At 34.7% G+C, this 23448-nt stretch overlaps 1 protein-coding gene across 5 annotated transcripts in view; it reads left to right on the forward strand.

Moving 5' to 3' along the window:
- Positions 1-23448, forward strand: part of Tpst (tyrosylprotein sulfotransferase) — a 1264187-nt gene that overhangs the window by 1209717 nt on the left and 31022 nt on the right. For 4 of the 5 annotated variants that reach the window (XM_069813114.1, XM_069813112.1, XM_069813115.1 and 1 more), the window contains one exon: positions 23242-23399. In XM_069813114.1, coding sequence (XP_069669215.1) covers positions 23271-23399 — 129 coding nt within the window. In that variant the 5' untranslated portion in view covers positions 23242-23270. The remainder of the gene's footprint in view (positions 1-23241; positions 23400-23448) is intronic. The other variant, XM_069813113.1, reaches the window with a different exon arrangement.

Genomic DNA, 23448 nt, shown 5'->3' on the forward strand with positions numbered 1-23448 from the left:
AGTGCTTTAAATCCCTCATTTGCTGCTGAGAATAGAGTGGGAAGTCAGTAGACGAGTAGGGTAATAAATTTAATAAAATGTCAGTAGGTACTGGGAGAAAAAGTGAAAGGCGATTATTGACATGTGTCATTTTCAAACTCAGAAATTTTCAACTATAGTGTGATATGCAATTCGTTTGAATTTCATTTTTTCTTCTATCCTTTTTGAAGGACCACAAGGGCAGACCTCGAGGACCACAGGTGGTCCGCGGACCATAGTTTGAGAAACACTGTGCTGTACAACAGTTTTGAGAAGGCCTTCCAACGATATTATGTTTCTTTACTCATTTTTCAAAGGCTATACATCTTTAAATGTCAAAACAATGCTGTACAAATTTTTAATTCGATCTTACATGACATTCTGCTGTGAAATATGGGCTGAAGCAAATACACGACATCTTCAACGACTAGACTGTTACCATAACAGATATATTCTGTAGGACCAAAACAATAATAATCTTTAGTAAATTCTTCTAGCAACAGTGCATATTTCTGTACAGATTACTGTGCACTTTACTGTGGAATCCCGGCCACCAAGTCACTCAACTGTGTGCACTCCTTGTATAATGGCAGTTGACTTGATAAAAAAAAAAAGAATATCAACATACATGCCCAACTTGGAGTCAGGCCACAAAGGGGAAAAACACTGGAGGAGGGGAGTTCGATCTGTGCTGTGGATTGGACTTCGGTGTAGCTTAATGGTGAGAGCGCTTGGTACGTAGAACCAAGAACCCGGGTTCGATCCTCGGCGCCGGAGCGAATTTTTCTCCTCTAATATAAATAGGTGTCCCGCGCCGTGGCGTCGCGGTCTAAGGTCCCGCCTAGGACTCACGTTACGGAATGCGCGCTGGTTCGAGTCCTCATGGGGGAAGAAATTTTCTCATGAAATTTCGGCCAGTGTATGGGACCGGTGCCCACCCAGCATCGTGATGCACTTGGGGAGCTACGATAGGTAGCGAAATCCGGTTGCGAATACCAGCTATAACGGCTGGGGGGATCATCGTGCTAACCACACGATATCTCAATTCTGGTTGGATGATCGTCCACCTCTGCTTCGGCATGTGGGCGTGAGGCCAGCAGCCGGCTGGTCGGTCTAGGCCCTTCACGGGCTGTAGCGCCACGGATTATTATTTAATATAAATATGTATATTTAGTTTAAAACGATGTAGATTAATCCAAACTACATTATCCTAAAGTATTTTACATTCCTCCCGAAACATTCTGTAGACACCATAATAATAATAATAATAATAATAATAATAATAATAATAATAATAATTCTTTATTTATACTGGCAGAGTTAAGGCCATAGGGCCTTCTCTTACACTCTACCAGGTCACAAAGTATACAAGCAGTTAAAATTTAACAAAAATTTAAAGAACAGAATACTAACATAATAGAAAAAAATAATTACAATAATAGCATAATAAAATCGACACTAAACAACATGAAAATAATATCATAATAGAAAAAAAGAAAGTAAAATAAATTGGAATATAGTGAAAGCAACTCATTTAGTACAAATGGTTAATATGGAAAAACGTAAGGAAGAATATAACAAAATGGAATGTAATAAAATGATAAAAAAGAAAAGAAATACAAAAATTAAATAAAATTAACAATGAAAAGGGTAAGATAATAAATTCATCGGCTGGTAAAGAGAACAAAAAGGAGAAAGGAAGGAAAGAAATATATAGCCTATATTTTTACAAAACTATCGCAGAGAAAAGGGCTTGTAACTGAAAGGAATCTAATTCAAAAAGTGCAGTTTTAATTTATTTTTGAAACTAGACAATGTCCGACGTCTCTGACATGTTGTGGTAGAGAGTTCCAGAGATGAGCTGCAGAGACGGTGAAAGATGAAGAGTAGAAGGATGTTCTGTGTTTAGGAATAGAGAGTGTGATATGGTGTTGTGAGCGAGTATCTATTTCGTGATATGAGGACAAATGTTGAAAACGAGAAGCTAAGTAGTATGCCCACAGTCTAATACAGTAAAACCTCTGTTATCCGTGGTAATGAAGGAGATGGACTGAACGGTTAATCGAAAAAATCGGATAATCCTTGCCATAAAAGAATTTCATAAATTATGTGCATAATACTTGGCCTAAAATATCGTAACTTCCTTCGTGGTCTTGTGTTTAACGTGCTATGTAGTGGATCAGGAGTTCACTAAAAGTTCGGTTGCCAAGAACAGATTCTTGAGGACAAAAGGGTGATGTTTGATGATTGTGTGCGAAAAGATATGAATAGCAGAAGTCTCGTGTTGTAGGTTACATAATTTTTTACACTTTATCCCTTTTTTTTTTTTATTAAATCGCATACAGTTGTAACGCCATTCTCCTACTCTGAAGCAACATTAACCACAGTTTCTCCTATCCCAAACCCTTCAATTATTTGTAATTTTTTTTTTCGATAATTAACACAATTGTGGAAGACATTTTCCATAGAAGTTATATAGTACGGCAACTCGAATAGTAAGGTTAAGGGCAGGACTGTATACGGGTTTGAGGAAGTTATCAGGGCAATTTCTTTGAAAGCTGGTAATGACTATTTTACAAGTAATTATTTCTGTTGCCAACAGTGAAGCATTTCTACTATATAGGCCTACTGTATTAAGGTAAAGGCTTGTAATAACCTTCTGTAGAAATATAACGTACATATCGTACTGTCTGATTTTTGTTATCCTTTTTAATGTTAATATTTCTAAACAATGGATTGTCTAATAAATGAGCTAAATTATTATTCCGCTAATAATAACACTCGCACTGCAGTTTTGGAAGACTTTAACTCTTGCAACATTTACATTGGTAACAATTTACACGATTTTAAATTATTTCACTTAAATATACGCAGCTTAAATAAACATTTCCTGGAATTCTGTGCCACTATGCAAAATTTTAATAATCCTTTCGACTTCATTATATTGACGGAGGCTTGGTTAAATCATGACTCTGGCTATGATTTACCAGGTTATAAAAAGTTTGTCAAAACGAATAAATATAATAAATGCGATAGTTTAGTTGTCTACTGCAAAAATAATATTGATGTCACAATAGTACATGTAGATATCCCACAATGAAATTCTATTCATCTTAATTTTATATGTAATAATACTCCATTCTCCAGTGTGGCGATATATAGATCCCCAAACAATTGTATAAATGAATTTTTAGACAATTTTGAACTATTTTTGTTTAATTCTAAAGACACAAGCAATCAAATCATTGTTGGAGACATTAACATACAAATTCTAGAAGACAAATTAGACAGTACTGGCAATAGGTGCATGAATATCTTACACGAATATGGTTTTGTCAAATTTTTACACTCTATCACTCGGCCTGATTCTAAGTCTTGCCTTGATCACATATTTTTTAAAACAAAGAGTAACTGGAAATTTGTACCTGCTGTTTTGTGTAGTGCTATTACCGACCACTATGCAGTTATTGCATTATTCGAAATTGGAATTAAAAACTCTAATACATCTCAGTATCCTCTCCATATAAAAAGAAACATAAATTACAATAAGCTAATTTCGCTTATAGAAAAAGAAAATTGGGATTCCGTGCTTAACTGTGAAAATGCTGAATTATGCTTTCAAGTATTCCAAAATTTAATATCTAATTATATAGACATAAGCACAGATGTATCTTACTTTAAAGTACCTTCTAAATTAAGAAAAATAAAACCCTGGATCACCACAGGTATCATTAAGTCAATCCGTATAAGAGACAAATTAGCCAGAAATATTAGAAAAGAACCTGATAATATAAATCTAATAAAAAAACAAAATACAGAAATACCTTGACTCTTATTATAAGAAACATGAAAACTCAGTATTATCAATCTCAATTTCAGAAGAATCGAAATAATCCTAAGAAATTTTGGCAAACTATTAATGAAGCCACAGACGTAAATGTGAACCAAAATAGTATCATATCAGAGATTTTAAATGAAAAGGGAGAAATATTTAAAAACAAAAAAGACATAGCTAATGAATTTAATAAATATTTCTCAAAAGTAGGACATAGCATTGCATCGAACATCAACAAATCGGCATTTAACACGAAAAATTATTGCAGTGGCCATAATAAGCACGCATCTTCCTCCATGTTTTTATCACCAGTAACCGAAGAAGAAATTTATAATATTGTTAAATCCTTAAAAAATAATGTCTCACCGGGAATCGACAAAATTACAAATAACACATTAAAGATTATCATTAAACATATATTAAAACCGCTTGTTTATGTATTCAATCTATGTCTCACCCAAGGAGTTTTCCCAGAATCTCTGAAAAATGCTGTAGTTGTACCGGTTCATAAGTCAGGGGAAAGAAAAAGTCTGAATAACTATAGACCTATATTCTTGCTCTCTAGCTTCTCGAAGATATTAGAAAAATGTTTAAAAAACAGATTAGTAAATTACTTAGAGAAAAATGAAATTCTCTCCAAACATCAGTATGGCTTCAGAAATAAATTATCTACGGATGACGCAATTATTGAAGTCACTGGTAAAATTATGCAGGAGTTGGATAACGGTTCTAAATGTTTAGGGATTTTCTTAGATTTAAGGAAAGCTTTTGACACGGTGAACCATCGTTTACTTCTGGACAAATTATTTGATATAGGAGTCAGGGGTATTGCACATAAGTTATTTCAATCATACTTAAACAAAAGAACTCAGGTAACCAAAATTGATGATAATATCAGTGAAAATGTAAATATTGATATAGGTGTCCCTCAGGGAACAATTTTAGGTCCTATTCTATTTTTAATATATATTAATGATTTATTAAACATTGATTTGAAAATACATAATGGCTCCTGTTATTCTTACGCTGATGATACGGTGGTGATTTTCAGTGGTTTAACTTGGGAGGACACTTATAAACATGCCAATGTAGGTATAAATTTGATCAAAAACTGGCTTGATGCAAATTTGCTATCTCTAAATATAACTAAAACTACTTTGGTGCCATTTTCTTTAACAGTCTCTGGATTGAACAAATTGAAATCACTTTCTCATTTAAAATTAATAATCCACAACTCATTTTGTAAACTCTCTACAACCTGTAAATGCCCTTGCCTGAAAGAATCTGTAGATGTGAAATACCTGGGAATTATTGTTGATCAGCACTTGAAATGGGATAGACAAATCACCTTTTTATGTAACAGGATACGTAAAACAATTTACAAATTTGTAAACCTTCGCCATTACTTGCCTACTCATGTATTACGTTTGGTTTATTTGGCTCTAGTTGAATCTGTTATCCAATATGGTATAATTGGATGGGGAGGCATTACAAAAACTGCTCTTTTTCCTCTAATTATGTTGCAAAAATGTATAATAAAAATTTGTTTGAAAAGGCGACTGGATTATCCAACAAATTTGATTCATTCTGAACTGAATGTTTTTAGAATTGACCAAATTTATAAATACTCTTTAATGAAATTCTATCATAAAAATAGAACGAAATTTGTAGCTCAGCCACATGCTCATAATACGAGACGAAATGAAATTCTTAAATTAGCTGAACCTAAACATTTCACATCTGCTGCTTTACTACACAGTACAAATTATGGTCCACGTCTATATAATTCGATAATAAAATTTCATCCAGAATTGACTACTTTAAGCAATGAAATTTTCAGATCCAGAATTAAAAAATTTATATGACAGACTTCCCTGTATATATATATATATATATATATATATATATATATATATATAATGTACCATGTATTGTAAAACAAGTTTATTTCTATCCTAAGTGTATTTTTCTATTTTATCTTGGTTACTATATCAACATGACCTGCACTAATTATACTACTAATAATAATTTAATATTAATCCATCAATCTAAACATCGTCTCTTTTTTCACTCAGTTATTATTAGTATTATTATTTACTAATTTTATTACAATCTTTATGTGAGCTTTTTTCTTAAGTATTTTGTCTACAAAGTATGTGTATCTATGTAACGGAACTGTCCCCGAACACGAGCTTTGCTCTTTCGGGGTATTTTAATGTAACGTTTTTATGTATATGTTATTATTAAATAAATAAATAAATAAATATCATCATATATATATATATATATATATATATATTTGCAGCAAAAGTCCGATAATCCGACAATCGGTTAATAGGGTAACGGATAATCGGGGTTCTACTGTATGTGGGTGAACCGTAAGTAATGTCATATACCGTAATTTATCATTTCAGTAATTATCATAATACATTGCTCTCTTATATTGACTGAGTAATATTATTACTGAGCATATTGGGAATTAAATCAGTGGTTTTCCCAAAACATGCTATGAAAAGTTTGATATAAAACAATTTTTATCTCGAAAGGGAAGCGAAAACGAGCAAAACTGTATTAAACTTCTTTGTTTGAAATATCTCAAAGAATAACCCCCTGAAATTAATGACATTACTTACTGTTCACCCATATATTAGACTGTGGGCATACTATGAATATGGCAGCCCGAATTATGGATATCAACTACTCCATATGCTGAATTTTTCTCTACGACGCACTTCACAATCACTGCCAGTGGTCGGTGCAGCACCAACTTCAGCTTATGTATCAGCGCGTAACCAGCAATAGGCTATGTGCAAACATTTCAGACTGTACCCGTCTGCTTGCTGTGTGATGTTCATTCTCGTAAGCTGATGGATGCTAGCACGTCAGACTTGCAAGTTTCATCCACAGCTGTTGTTTGTGTCAGATCTCGTTCCAAGTCTCTCATGGTCGAGAAGTAAATGTATGGTAATTTGAGGTGAAATCCCTTCCTTCTCTGCACTTTCTCTGCCATAATACCCAGGAACCGTGTCGTGGGAGCTCTATAAGATACCAGTGAAAGAACAATCAGATTCATAAATGGGACTGACACAGTGACTTACAAAGGGCATTCTGCAGAATTCCCAGCGCCATCTTTCTCAAACTGTGTGAAGTGATAAATCTTTTTTTATCATTATACGAGATGCTTTCGGTCTAACGACTAGAAGTTTTTTCTCCATGTTGGAGGGACTTTTTCAAATCCCGGCGAGCCCAATGAAATTCTTGGCTGCTAAAGTTTTGTGTTATATTTCCTCGTAATACTCCTGTTTTCCTTGGTGTTACTTCAGCAATGTTTTGCAATTCACACTCGTTCTCATAACGGCTGCGGCACGAACAGCAGATTACGTCTACAGCACAGTAAAGATGTGCATAAAATAAATAGCGTCCGGTTGTTCTGTATGGTTGTGAAGCTTGGACTCTCACTTTGAGAGAGGAACAGAGATTAAGGGTGTTTGAGGATAAGGTTCTTAGAAAAATATTTGGGGCTAAAAGGGATGAAGTTACAGGAGAATGGAGAAAGTTACACAACGCAGAACTGCATGCATTGTATCCTTCACCTGACATATTAAGGAACATTAAATCCAGACGTTTTTGATGGGTAGGGCATGTAGCACGTATGGTCGAATCCAGAAATGAATATAGAGTGTTAGTTGGGAGGCCGGAGGAAAAAAGACCTTTGGGGAGGCCGAGACATAGATGGGAGGATAATATTAAAATGGATTTGAGTGAGGTGGGATATAATTATAGAGAGTGAATTAATCTTGCACAGGATAGGGACCGATGACGGGCTTATGTGAGAGCGGCAATGAACCTCCGAGTTCCTTAAAAGCCATAAGTAAGTAAGTAAATATTGTTACAACCAACTAAATGAAAATCCACGATCATATCGTAATCGGATCCGCGACCTTACGTCTTGCAGCATGCTTCAATTATAATCGTACTGATACGTCTTGTAGCTACTTGAAGAAAAAAATCTGTACAGCTTAACACGACAAGAAAAAATACTGAAATAATTCCTGTTTTGACCTGCTCATATTCTTCGGAGGATACTAATTGACTGATTGATTGATTTAATGAGGGCTGGTTTCGGAATGGATCTTTCCACTTAGGTCGTTTAGGCCTACTGTACGCCCTCTGTTATGTGATGATTGTCTAAACGGTTGACCAAAGTGGCTTTCGCGAATCCGACGCTGACAGGCTGGCCACCTTCTGGGCTCTGCAAGTAAGGTTCAGACGAGCCGGAATTCAGATCCTGCAGCTCCGAACCCTTAAAACATATAAGCATCGGAAACCCGTACTACCCCAAGCAACACCCCAGCTTATTTTTACTATTTCAGATGATAGATGAAGTGAGGAGGAAATGGAAAGTGTTGGTGGAATGAAAGAGGGAAAGGGGAGTATCCCGAGAAAGACTCTCTGCTACGTGTGTTTCGTTTACAAATTCCACCGTGGATCGAACCCGGGCCGCCTGGATGAAAGGCTAGCACTGTAGCCATAGACGCGGCTCGGGAGGTATTACAGATGAAAATTACACTTGTTGTATTGCTCCTGATGGAGCTGCATCTGACGGAGAAACACAAATTAATGTATACCTACGTATAGTCGTGAGTGGGAAGAAATTATGATGATAATGATGCCAATAATATTAACAATAATAATACAAAATATCAAATAAAATATAATGACTGTATGTTTCCAAAAATATTCTGGCCAGAACTATAATTTTATTGTTATTTGCAAAATTATACATTACATTTGACATTTATTTCAGACACTGAAAGGTACATGGGAAAAACGATCAAAGTAATACTTCTCATAAGGATGATGTCATAATCTAATTTAGTAGATTACTGCAAAATTTATGTTTTTGTTATCAAAACTGGTAAAGGGGAATTATCACCACGGATACAGTATTCTTTTCCTACTTTTTCATTAGAAAGATCAATAAATTTTGCCGTAATATATTGAATTAGATGATATCACTCTTAAAAGAATTGTGACTTTGATCGTTTTTCCCCTGTACTCTTATTATTTATTTATTTATTCATTCATTCTGGTGTAGTTAAGACCATCAGGCCTTCTCTTCCACAACACCAGGAATACAAATACAATAATAGAAATAAACAGAAAAAATACACTATATACAAAATAAAGCTACGCAATAAATAAAGAGACAGAGAAAAAAAAACACTATAAACAAAGTAAAGCCACACAAAAATGTACACACGTTGCAGTCACACAACTTTAAATGAATGATAAGTATCATAATTAATTGTATCCTAATTAACTAACATAAACAAGAAACTTGGAATTTTAATCTAGATTAAAAAAGAAAAAGAAAAAAAAAATACAAATCAATACTTCTAGCAATACCTAAAAAACATTAACTAAGACAAAATTTTCCAATTTAATTTTGAATTGTGATAAAGTCCGGCAGTCCCTGACGTCATTAGGTAACGAATTCCAGAGGCGAGGTATTTCTACAGTGTAGGAGGATGAGTATAAAGACGTTCTATGATGAGGGATAGAAAGAAGTGCTTGATGTCGATTTCGAAAGATAATTCGAAGTAGAAGTGTGCGTGATTCTAAACAGAAGAGACAGTGAATGTATTGTTCTTCGTTCCTTCAGACGCACCCATGAAAGTAACTGGAGGGAAGGTGTTATATGGTCAAATTTACGAGTATTGCACACATTATGAACACGTTGTAGTCTCTCAGCTAAGAGTGAACTTACATTAGTTATAAGGAATCGCAATAATCAAAATGGGGCATTACAAGCGTCTGAATAAGATTCTTTTTTTAGACTAAGTGGTAGAAATTCTTTCATATGGAACAAGTAGTGAAGTTGAGAAAATATTTTTTTGTAAATGTGTGTTACTTGAGTGTTCCAATTTAGATCACTAACCATAAAAATGCCAAGATTTTTAACTGTTTCACTGTATTTAACAGTAATCCCATTCAATATTATATGTGGTATAGTACTACTATCAAGAATGCTTCATAGACGATTATGCCCCATTACGATTGCTTGCGATTTCTCTGGATTTAACCTTAATCCAAATTTGTGTGCCCACAGTGAAATCGAATTCAAGTCTTCGTTTATTTTGTTTACTGCGTCTCTAGTCTCGTCAGGGTGGAAATGCAAATAAATTATCACAGTATTAAAAAAAAACTATGTGAATTCTTGTAATAAAGTAACAAAGTTAGCGTTTTACTGGATGAGCAAGCAGTGGCATAAGTGCTGCAGAAATAAAAATACTTCCGTTTTATTACCAGTAAAAGTGAATGTGGTATTACTCAATAGTAGGGACATTGGACTTAATGCAGACGATGCAGCTATGTGCGGAGATCCAGAAAAAAATGCACTGCAACATGCTGTGACTGAACGAGACAAACACTGGTTGCGGTATTGCCAGATCTAGTTCCAATAATACATTCCCTATACCAGTACTTCTCAGCTTTCTTGATATGAGGCCCTCTTTACCTTACATTGCTTTAATGTGGCTCCCTGTAGAATATCTGAGCCATCTAGTTTGGCATTAGACGATATTCAAACATTCAGAGAGAGAAAGGTATTCCATATTAGGCTACTTTCCTCTACTATAGACGACACTGACTGTTACCTTCCCCATCTATTCATAGAAGTAATAACTAAAGAAACGATATTTACACGAGCAAATTATCGAATACTATTATTTCCTGGCCTAGTTGCCTCATAAGTGGTACCTTATTGGTATCACTTGTGAAGTTCAGACCTGTATTGGGACAGTTGACTAAACAACAATCGATTAATGAGGTCAGGTATCTTTGAACGCCATTTGATCCTGACCACCTCTGTGATGTAGGGGTCAGCATGCTGGTCTCTTAGGTAGAGAGCTCGCGTTCAATTCCCGGTCGGGTTGAATTTCCTGATTGAGGTTTTTCAGGGTTTTCCCTCAACCATAAGGCAAGTGCCAGGAAATTCGAGCTACAACATCCCTGAATATCACCGGCTTTCCAAAGTAGGGTTGCCAGGTTTGTTTTAGAAAGAAAAGGAAGATTTTCACAAAAAATAAGAAAGATATATTATGCAAAGTTCCGAGGGATTTAGTAGCATGTAATTGATTGTGTAAGGTCATTGGTCTCATTACATTCTTAACTGTGTTTTAGACATAATAAAATACATTTACAGAACCTGTAGCCTATGTTAAGTCTACATATTATATATTTAAAGTGTAATAAAACCATTCATAGCCTACCTAAGGAAATATGAAGCATTGCTGACATCACTTATATTTAATAGATGAAATTATTTTCTGAACTCCGAAGTAGTGTTGTATTATTTTTATTGTCAAAGATTGTCTGCATGACTGATTGAAGTTGAGAAATATATACTTATAGTTCACTCTTTATTAAGTCCACAGAACTCTTATTTCTTACATCTGATCACTTATACTTCATTGCATTATAAAAACAAACCTCTGCATGTAGTCCTACTAGACTCCATGTTAGGGTGACCAGATTCACATCGATAAAAAAGAGGACACAAAGCTTCAAAAAGGAGGACATTGTTCGAAAAAAGAGGACAAAATATGTAGCCTAATTTGATTTAGGCTTAGGCCTATATTATACATTAAATTACGTCAATATACAGTACAGATTTAGGCTTATATCGTCTACACTAATAATAAATCTGTAGCCGAAATTTTTCTGGTAATTTTCGATTTTCCAAAAATAATTGGTCCTAACATATATAATTAACAACCCTGAAACCGAAAATCGCTTTTTTTTAAATTTTTGTTTGTATGTCTGTCTGTCTGTCTGTATGTTTGTTACCTTTTCACGCGATAATGGCTGAACGGATTTCGATGAAAATTGGAATATAAATTAAGTTCGTTGTAACTTAGATTTTAGGCTATATGACATTCAAAATACATTATTTAAAAGGGGGCCTGAATTAAATAAATCGAAATATCTCGCTTATTTATTTTTGTGAAAAATGTTACATAACAAAAGTTTCTTTAAAAATGATTTCTGATAAGTTTTATTCTTTGAAAAATTTTGATAGGACTGATATTTAATGAGATAAATGAGTTTTAAAATTAAAATAACTGCAATCTAAGGCGGTGTATTGAAATAAACAAATGACTTCGTCTATAAGGGGCCTTGGACAAAACAATCAAAAGCTATGAAAGATAGCCTACAGAGAATGTTTCTGTGTTTTATGAAGTAATATCGGAAGCTAAATTAACCGATTTGTATAATTAATTATTATTTCATCATTGGAAAGTGTAGTTTCTCTGGATAGACATAATGCTATAATGTTATTACAGTAACTTGTGAGTGAATTGAGGACAGGTAAGATTAAAATAGCTTCTTATGCACAGAAAACTTGATAGGTTATTCTGTATATTCATTTCCTGTATTTTTGAAAATAATGTTTATGAACATATTCATTTTTATCTCAGAGAATTAACGAACAACGAGAGTGTATTGATTTAGTATGCAGTAATAGTACGTTAGCTTAGCAATCCATTATTTTATAATTCAAATTTTAACTATGCTCAATTGAATCGTGTTAAAATACATAAAATATATATGCAATAAATGCAATGCAAAAAAAAATTGGGTAATGAGCCAAGCAGATTATGTTGCGCTGTTGTAAAAGCTGTTCCTCCTGAGATTCAAGAGCTCCCACAACAAATTAAAAACTTTCTAATTCGAGTACATCCGTTATCAACACACTTTTTACATAATATAATATAATATAATATAATATAATATAAACATAATAATAAATCTGTAGCCAAAATTTTTCTGTTAATTTTCGCTTTTCCAAAAATAATTGGTAATAACAATTAAGAAACATGTTAAAGGAATTGTCATTGCACCAAATGAGTGGTCTCTGGATCAAAATGATCGCATTTTAATATTTTAAATACAATTTAAATTAAGTAACATATTAAACGATTTATCCTTCTATCAAACACGAATGTTCCCTGGATCAAATGTCCTATTTTAATTATGTAATTACTTTATATTTATTTCTGACGGGTGCAGCGGAGCGCACGGGTACGGCTAGTACTTAATATTATGTTAATATCTATTTTATTACAAAATATTTATGATTAAACTTAATAATAATGGTTTTACAGTTAGCTACATATTAAAGTCAAGGAAACTATAATTATTAAAGAGGACAAAAAATATTTATTTATATTTAGGCTTAGGCCTATATTGTATTTAAAATTATGTCAGTATCTATTTTATTATAGCATAATTATGATAAAACTTAATAATATAAAATGATTTTACAGTTAGCTACATATGAAAGCCAAGGGAACTCTAATTATTATCGAAAGTAGGAGCAAAGAGAGTTATAAAAGTTGGCAAAGAGTATATTCCGTCGATGCTGCTGCCAACTACTGGAATATTACTTGAAAAAAGGCGTCAAATCAGATAGTTTCAAAATATCAGGCATACAAGTTACGAAAAGGAGGACATTTCTTGATTTTTTAAAAATCCCCCGGACCCCGGACAAAAGCCTAAGAAGGAGGACATGTCCGGATAAAAGAGGACATCTGGTCACCCTACTCCATGTTGAAAATAGTTATATTGTGGAGGGGGAAACGTAGATAACCCTCAAATTACGGAAGACGTATTTTATGTAATAATACGGAAAAAAAATGTTCAATCTGGCAACCCTGGTCCCAAGTGTACTCTGCATTAACAATGTTGGATTTATTTGGAGGTTATACGTTGTAACGTCATCTTGGTCGTGAATATTACGCTGTTGGCAATGTCACTTTCTGTTCCATCAGACTGGGGTCCGACATTGTCGACTACACATTACCAGAGTCTCATTGTATGTTGATACAGTATGGAGTTGTAAAAACGATTTTACTCTTAACCTGGAGGGAGAACGGATGGATGGGTTGACAGACACACGTGTATGTATGTTTGTAATTGAGCGAGTATGTTTACGTACGTCATTCATTCATAACAGGTTCACGTCTATTTGATCGTACTCAAACTTCCCTCTCCACCATGCTTCTCGCAAATGAACACGTGAACTTTCTCGCCATCTGTCGGGTATAGAGGGAACTATTTCGTCTGCACTCTGTGATTCTTTTACTCCAGTCGGCTAGCCGTAAAGCGCATTCTTGTTCTCTTCAATTCAAATCTACCGGATGGCGCAGAAGTTAATTTACACTCTTTACCAGAGACCGGAAGTTTAGGCATTATGAATCATTAAAATAGTCAGGCAAATAGGCATCATAAATAGCTAAAATAGGCAGCCAAAAAGGCATTGTAACTAGCTAAAATACGCAATAAAAGGCAATTACAAAAATTTTTCACTAGACCCATTTATTTACTAGATTACACTATTCAATAACTCGATCGTCATATTTTAAAGAACTTTAAAGTTTTAAACAAAATGCTAGTGTTGTACTTGACACAAAAATGAAAATGTTTTTAAAAGTCCTATGTATTGCAATGCCTTATTCGTTGCACACGACAACCAAATGCTTTTTTAAGTTCTCTGTGGTCATGTTGAGTCTCCTGTCAGATAACACATATTTCATATGAGAAAATGACCTCTCAACTTCGAATAGGTTATTGGAGCAAATATAAAACATAGCACCATTGTAGGTGCACCAACTGCAATAAAATTAATAACATATATCAAAATATAATTAATTACTTATTCCGTCTTATGGCTTAAGCATTGATTACATATAAAAGAAAACACTGATGTGTTACATCTTATTTAGTCTTAATACTAACGTTTTCGCTCTTTGTAGGACATCTTCAGGTACGAGATATAACAGATATCATCTAAAATCAATTACAAAAACTTTGCTTTACATTTGGAAATGACATAACTGGAGTAAAAATATGACATAGTGACAATATTAATCATCCAAAACAACATTAAAAAGATCATGTCAAATATTAAAAACAAATTAAAACGACGTAAGTTTGCATAGCTATGAAGTAATACTGAATACGTGATGTTGGCATACAAAGTAGATCTCAATACATTGGTGTCCTAAATATATTGTACTGTTGCCAATAACTTGTTGAAAGTGAATAGAGAAGCATACAGAGAGTATAAATCAATGTGCTGATCATAGTAAAATCAATGAATTACTAGAAATATAAAAAAAAACTGGTATTACTAAATGTAGAGTCGTAAAAGCAAATATGAACTAGCTAATTTCGATGGAGCGAGTAAAATTCTTGTTAAATGTTCTGTGCTCTCCTATAAAATCATCGGAAAATCTGAATCATCACCGTACACAGGTTGTTGATATGAAGGGATGTATTTGTTGTACATGTAATCAGTTTAATTGAATAAACTGCATCCCGGTGACCAAATATTGTCGAGTATTCATTCTGATAGAGCGATGAAACTGTATGTAAATGTAGGCTTGGGTGTTTACTTTCAACTTACTGTTATATCTCGTATCTGAAGATTCCCTACAAAGGGCAAAAACGTTAGTATTAAGACTAAATAAGGTGTAACACATCAGCGTTTTCTTTTATATGTAATCAATGCTTAAGCCATAAGACGGAATAAATAATTAATTATATTTTGATATATGTTATTGACAAGAGGCTTAGCTGACTATTTCTCAACATGAATTTTAAATTGCAATAGAATTGTCACCTTGTAGAATTTTTTAAATGTTTGTAAGTTTATCAAGATCACAATTTTTCGAAAACACATTTTTACACTTTTCCCCTAACTAATGAACCCCGTTTCCCTGGTACACTGTCCATTCTTTGCACTGTATCATCCACAATTTTCACTGACGTCGTCAAAGGCTGCCCTCTTTCTTGAAGCTGGCAGATCACTTGTGGCAGGAAACCAAACTCGGCCGCAATGAAAGTTAAATCGTTTTTCACTTTCGAAGAATTGAGAAGTCTCTTGGCTGCTACAATTTATTGAAGATGCTTCATCCTCCAGAGTGTCCATCAGTTCACCACCTCAGTTGTAGTCAGGAAATTTGAAGCGTAGTAAAGTGCCGCTGAGACCCATGCCCCCCATCTCGTTATGATAGGTTTTGGGGGGGGGGGACTGAGGTATATTTGGTGCAGTGGATTTAAATGTCAGAATTCTTGATGGGGCTTTCAAAAAGATCATCTTAATACTGGAAATCAAATTACCGACATCCGGAAACAAGCATCGTATCTCTTCTGGCACTCTGTGAAAGCCGTGTGCTACGCAGGTCACGTGAAGCATGTTTGGAAATAGCACTTTGAAAGTTATTCCAGCCTTTTTCACGTATGGTGCAGCGTCACTGATGAAAAGTAACACGTCGTATTGAATTTCTTCAGGCCACAGTAACTGTAATGAATTGGTGACTAACTGCGCGATAGTTGAATTGTTAACTTTCTCCAGACTGTCTGTTGTAAGCAGGAATGGTTTCATTGATTCATCTTCTGAAGGATCTAATGGCCCAACAATGACATTGGCAATGAAACGACCCGTAGGATCAGGTGACTCGTCGATAGAAATCCAAATCTTCTTATTTTTAATTTTATCTTTAATGCTTTTTATTGTGTCATCGTAACATTTTCGCAAACTTGACTCGCTAGGCACAGATTCGTTCGTGTACTTCTCCAAAAACTGTCTTAATGTAGTATTCTGTAATTTCCACAAAGGGATTTCGGCAGCAAGAAAAGCTTTACATAAGTCGAATGGAAATTGAGATTTTCGACTCGATGTTGCAATTACTGTTGGAAGCAAAGAAATCTTCTTCCCAGTAGCCTTGGAAAGTAGCCTACATTTTGTGTTTGGTTCTACTGATATGTTGCGATATGAAATATTTCTTTTCGTAGTTCACTGACCGCTCACATATTTTGCATGTAAGTACTTTACCGTCAGTACATAATACGTCGTAGCTAAAGATTTACACTTTACGTGAACTTCAATTGAATTCGCCGTAAGGATTCCAAAAATTATTTGTCTCATGTAAGATACGGAGGAGTAGGTCCCGTTGATTCCTGACCCGTCGATAATGATGATTGTGGATTGTGGAGAAATACTCGAATAATGGAACGACCCCAACACTGCCTTTGTCCACGACAAATTTTACTTAACTCGCCATGATTTAGACGCGGGTGTCAAGTTTGTGAAACTCACGCGCTAGACCTTTGGTTAACGTTACAGTCATGAACAGGTGATTTGAACTTCAGTGTGACTTCTACGACTTTGTATGAACACGTAATAAATACAAAAGAAAATAATAAATTCGCATATGTAGAGTATATACTAGATTTATAAGATATATGACGTAAGGCCCGTTACACACTTGAAGAGATCTCGCTAGCGAGGAATGTGTTGCGAGAAAGAGGCGAAGAGTCTTCCTCCACACACTTAGCGAGTTCTCGCTATCACAGATCACACCTTGCTATGATCATCTATGCACTACCTTCAAGCAGGAAGCATTTTTCTGAATATAGTAAATACTCGTTGGGAGAAATATTACAGGTTATGTATTTACGTATAGTGTCGTACTTAAATATATAACCTGTAAGTATATTGTCGTACTTTACAAATTACGTACGAACGCTACTATGTTGAATCTGAATATTCAAATGATGAGGAAATGGAGTTATATGAATATATTTTGTTAATGAAAAGAAAAAGTAGGCCTAAAATGAAAGCCAGAAATATCTGGAAATCACATTGTATCTCACGAAGATACAGGCGAGTTTTGGTCACTGATTTCCATTTGGATGATGATACTGTACGTTTATGCGTTATCTCAGGTTGAATAGACGTCAGTTTTTTTTTTTTTTTTTTTTTTTTTTTTTTTTTTTTTTTCCATTCATGATATGATAGAGGATTCTTTGCTATATTCTGATTAAAATTACGCAGACTGTTAAGACATATAGAAACATTATTTCAAATGTTATAATTAATACTATATCTAATCAAAATAAAATATAGCCCTATTTATTTTCAGATCATCTGATATTTGTCCCCAGGTTTCTTCTTTAAGTTTCGTGTTTTTATAGTTTTCATTCCGTGCATCATATAAACGAGTTGAATTATGTATTCAGTGAAAAAATAATGAGTTTAAAAGATAACTGATCACATAACTGAATCAGTTATCAGTTTATTTATGATTCGTTGTAATGAATAGACAGACAGCCGTGTGGACAATTTCAAAACCAACATCAGTAGCAGTTAATGTCATACTAAGTGCATTTATTACTTCGTAACAGCTGTTTACAGTTTGACCTTCTCCTTCTAGGCAGTATTGACAACGTCGCCTCTTCTCGCTCTCTCTCAGATGCTTGACATGCTGCAAATGATATCACAGGCTACCTCTGTCCTAAGTAGAACTAGCAGGAGATCTCGCTCTCAGTGAACAGTTTGGTCATAAACCATATCCTCAAAAGTGTGAGTTCGGACGAAGAAGATTCGAGCATTTTGGTCGGGCGCCTCGCGATCTGTGTCTGTCTATCTTTGCACTAAAAATCTCCTGAATGGAATGTGGGGTGCGCAGTCGTGCTGGTCACATGAAGTGGTACGCCATCTGCACAACACATCAACTATTTTTAAAACAGAGTAGGCCTACTTTCCCATTTCTGGTGCGCAACAAGTACAAACTACTTACTGCACATCAGCTCGTTCGAAAACATATTATCACCTATGATTCCTGTTCAACGATATGTTCGTGAGTACAGCTTCTGTGATTGCCAGTGTCCTGATTTCTTAACCATCTAATCCTAATTACACTGAACAACAAATTTTTACTTTTGTCTTGCTCCGAAATAAAAATAGGTGAATATTACTAGTATGCGTTCTCTAAATCTGAATTTAAAAACAAAATTGCCCCATCACGTACCAATTTCCGGGGAAAATGAATTGAATTTTTTCTGAAAAAAAAAAAAAATTCACTGCTACTGGTAAAATTACAACACACTAGAGATTCAAAATGGCTCATAATGTGTAATGGATACAAAAATGATGTTATAGTTTAAAACACAACAATAAAAATATTTAATGTGTATAATGAGAAAATCTCGGAATTTGAACTTAAATTTAAAATTCTTTTCTGGATGACTTCTATTTATAACTAGACCCGGGGCTGTCTTTTACAAGGCAGCAACAATAGTCTGCAAGCATGCTGGATGATGATCTTTCTTTATATCGTCTTTTCATTTCAGATATTTCTTGAAGAAATTTTCCCCATGCTCGTTGCTTATCGCTCCAAAGTTAGGAGGAAAGAACTCCAAATGAGAATGTAAAAAGTGTATTTTGAGAGACATATTACACCCAATTTTTACATATGCACTTGACATGGTTTCCACAATAAGTTCTATGTAGTTGTCTGCCCTTGAATTTCCAAGGAAATTTGAGCAAACATCTTTGAAAGCGCGCCATGCCATTTTTTTGTGTAACGGAAAGCTTTTCCTCAAACAAAGAGTCAGCCATAACTTTGTGAATTTGTGGACCGATGAAATGGTAAACTTTTTCTTTTAAATACTGAAAACCACACCCTTATTTGTTCAATGCGTGGACCTCACTTTGAACTGTTATGAAATTTACTGAAGAGAAGGGATTTGTACCTGTTTACTTATTAGAAGTACAAAAGAACATGCCAACAACCATAAAAACCGGAAATCAGTCATAAACTCATAAAATGCATTAGCTTTTGTTTTGATTTACAACCCGAGCCAGATGTTTCCTGGGAGAGCGCTTATCGAAAAGTGAAATCATAATATATCTTAAAAACCTTACGTGATACGAAGAAAAGAGATGCATTTTCGGATTCAGCGCACACCAAACAATAAGGGACACACTGTTTTAAGTCGGAGCAACATTCTTGTTATTCAGTAATATACTTTGTCTTAGACATCATTACGATTCGGACACGCAGATTTTGTTTATTTCACTTGTATAAGATCTTGTTCTATTATTTCAGAATCACCTTGCATGGGTGGCGGCTGAATAGCTCAGTTTGCCAAAATTTCCATAAGGGCCCCAAGGTTCACTCAGCGTCCCATCAAATTGAGTACCGGGTCTTTCGCAGGTATCAAAGACGGTCGTAGCGTGTGCCGACCACACCATCTCATTCTAGTGCCGAGGTCAAGAAAGCATGTCTCCCAAGCGCCAGTATATCGTTTATAGGGGATAGCTTTGCCTTCCTTTTTATTCCAATCTGCCTGTTCATAAAGACACTTGTAGCGAGTAGAATTGCAGTTGGGGGTATTCTGGGGTGGGATACAAATGAAACCACTGGCTTAGTTGTCAAGTGATTTTAGACCAAACTTTCTGACATATTTAACGAATATTAGTGATGAAGAACGCTGATAAAAATGAGAATAACTTTTTCATAATAGGTAAACATTCGTCATAGGGTTACCATCCGTCCGGCAAAAGGAGGACATGTCCTCATTTTTAATCATTTTATCCTGTCCGGCAGGCATTTAAAAAAAGAAATTGAAATGTCCGGCATTTCGCATTTCAACTAGAATTAACATGAATATTGAACAATGTGCGATATTATGCATAGAATATCTAAACAAATGGCGAAAACCTATGAAAGAATTTAACTGCTTTCAATGGTTGAAGTCGAAGTACATAAAAAAACATAAAATATGATGACCTTTTGATATGCATTGAATTCTTACACTCTAAAAACGTCACTATTCATGATTCTAAGCTATTTTATCAATTTTATTCTGCAATATACAAAGATATGCCAATCAAGTTAATTTGGACAAAGATTTAAGTTTAGATAAACGATGGTGCAAATTCTTCAATTCCAATAGTTCTGCGAGCACTGAAACTTTCTTAGAACTCTTAAAAATATGTCAATTCTGTTTATTTATCCCAAGTCACAATGGAAGTGATGAGAGAGTACTTTCCCTAATATCTGCTCAATGGCCAAAAGAACGAAATCGCATGCTAACGGAGACAGTCTGAGGTATCATCATGGTGAAATATAATTTCCAGGACATGTCCTGTGAACAATTCCATAGTTATTTGTTACAAGATAAGTTTGTCTCTTCAGGCTCTTGTGCACAAAGTGGGCTCCACCGATAAATAGGGTACAGATGTAATGCTGATCCAGCAACTAGTATTGTATTGTATTGTATTGTATTTATTAACATTCCATGGTATTCATACATTGCTTTACAGCTAGAATATGGAACAAGTCAAAAAACTTAGTACTATCCTTATTCATAGACATTCTTAGCGCGGGCTTCCAGTGGATGATCAGCGTTTTTCGAATTCATAAACCAGTGTTAGCGATATGATATGATTTGAATTCTGTACAAGTAACCAGTGGATAGCAGGGGCTAGTTTAGCACGCTCGTAGCGCGTGCTGCGAAATGTCTATGAATAGCACCCCTAATTTATAGTCACAGTCTAGATTGAATATATACAGACGAGATTTACAATATAATCTACTAGTACAACACATAGTTTTAGTATCAATTTCATGAAGTGTTATTGAATGTCATGAATTCACCTACAGAATAGAAGGCGTGAGAAATTAGGCACTTCTTTAATTTGGCTATAAATAATCTTATGTTTTGAGTTTCATTTTTTATATCGATAGGGAGGCTATTAAAAATTTTTACTGCCATATAACGCACTCCTTTTTGATAACACGATAGACTTGCCGATAGAGTATGAAAGTTATTTTTGACATGTATTTATGCTATGAACTGTTGAATTAGTTACAAAGTTTTCACGATTACATACGAGGAAGAGATATACTGACAAGCCATGGGCATTATTTGTAGTTTTTTTTTAAATATCCTACACGATTCCCTAGATTTGGCACCTACTATTATTCTAATTACTCTTTTTTGTAATCTTACTCTTTTTAGTGAGAGAACTAACTAAGATGAGCCACAATTTTTATCTTTAATTTTGTTCATACCAATTTTTAAAAAGCCCTTTTTTCAGCAGTGTCCTCTTATTTTAGACGCCATGTCCTCCTATAGAATTCCTTCTCATGGTAACCCTAATTCGTCATTAATAAAGATTCTCTGTATTGATTATGCTCGATTAGTACACATGACTTCACTACAGCAGTGTTGCCACGACCTGCTCACGAAAATCAGGAGAAAATCATCGAAAAAAACAGGAGATTACAGTAGATTAATTAAACATGAATTTCCTCTTTGTATTATAATATTAATTACAAAACAGTGTACTGTAAGAAAGATGATACTGTTGTATTACTATATAGCACATCCCTAACCAATGAAATGGAACAATTTTGCTAAATACACGAGTAATTACTGTCATCTCTACTCAGCGTACGTAACTAAGTCATGCAAGTTTGTATTAAAATGTATTAATCAGGAATTTTTCGTGTATTCACAAAAGATTTTCAATACAACGAGATTTATTTTAAAGGTGATATTAAATACAGTACTGGGACTATAACAGACGAAAAATTATCCCCTTTCTTGCTTTTACATAACTATCCTTTAAACTGTTCATCATTTTTCCACTCTGATTTATAATATTCTGGGAGTATTTACTTTTCTTTCTTCCTGGGACACTTTCACTCATTTTAAAAGTTCACTATGCAAGATATGTAACACCAAAATGCCATTACCTACATTTCACTTTCTCACTGTTTCACGTATTCACAATCAGAAACAAACCACTACTGAATAAGTTTCGTTCTTCCTCTGTTCCCCGAGTCCCCAAGACAATAATGAAATAACTTAATTCTGTCGTCGATTTGCAAAAGGGGATATGTCCAAAATAACAAAGTGTTGGAAAATCGCAACAAAAAAAATCATAACAGACTTAAAATATTAAAATGTTCATGAATCCTGAATGTATGTATACATAGTAATCTAATTAGAAAAAATATGTGAACATTTTAATTTAACTTACAGTTTTTGCGATTTTCCAACACTTTGTTTCCTCTGAGCCATGTCTATAAAACATGGTCTTTATCTGCTGTGTGCTGTGTGCTGCTATCATAATCCGCCGCTGGACTCCAGGCGAGAGGCGACACCTTGCTTCTTGTAAGCATCATTGTGGCGACGCATTATGAGCAGGGAGACGAAAACATTGACTTGTGTATAAGATGCAAAAATAAGACATGATGACATAATATATGTGTACTGAAGTAATGAGTTGAAAATCCGGGCATAGAACTGGGTGACTGCAGCATGCCAAAAAGGCAGGAGAAATTCTGACTTTTGACAAAAAATCAGTAGAACAGTAGATTCAATGGAAAACAGGAAATCTCCTGCTAAATCAGTAGGTATGGCAACACTGCACTACAGTTGTATTTATATGTATATGTTTGCCTATTTAATTGGAATCTTACGTTCATATTAAGAGCAAGATGTGGTGCTGTTTGTTGCAGCAGTATACCCGCCATGAGGTAGAGATAGAATGGGCCGTGGGGGGCGCAAGTTGGCTCTCTGTCTGGCCGCCACGTTGGTTGCAGCGTGGGTGCTCTACCGGCTGCTGACGTCTTGTGCTGGCTGGGACGACCATAGACCTATTATGATGCCTCGGGATGTAAGTACTCACACTGACATAGCGATTTCATATTAGTCCCTTCATAATA

The sequence above is a fragment of the Periplaneta americana genome, chromosome 16, assembly GCF_040183065.1.
Source record: "Periplaneta americana isolate PAMFEO1 chromosome 16, P.americana_PAMFEO1_priV1, whole genome shotgun sequence".
Classification (NCBI taxonomy): domain Eukaryota; kingdom Metazoa; phylum Arthropoda; class Insecta; order Blattodea; family Blattidae; genus Periplaneta; species Periplaneta americana.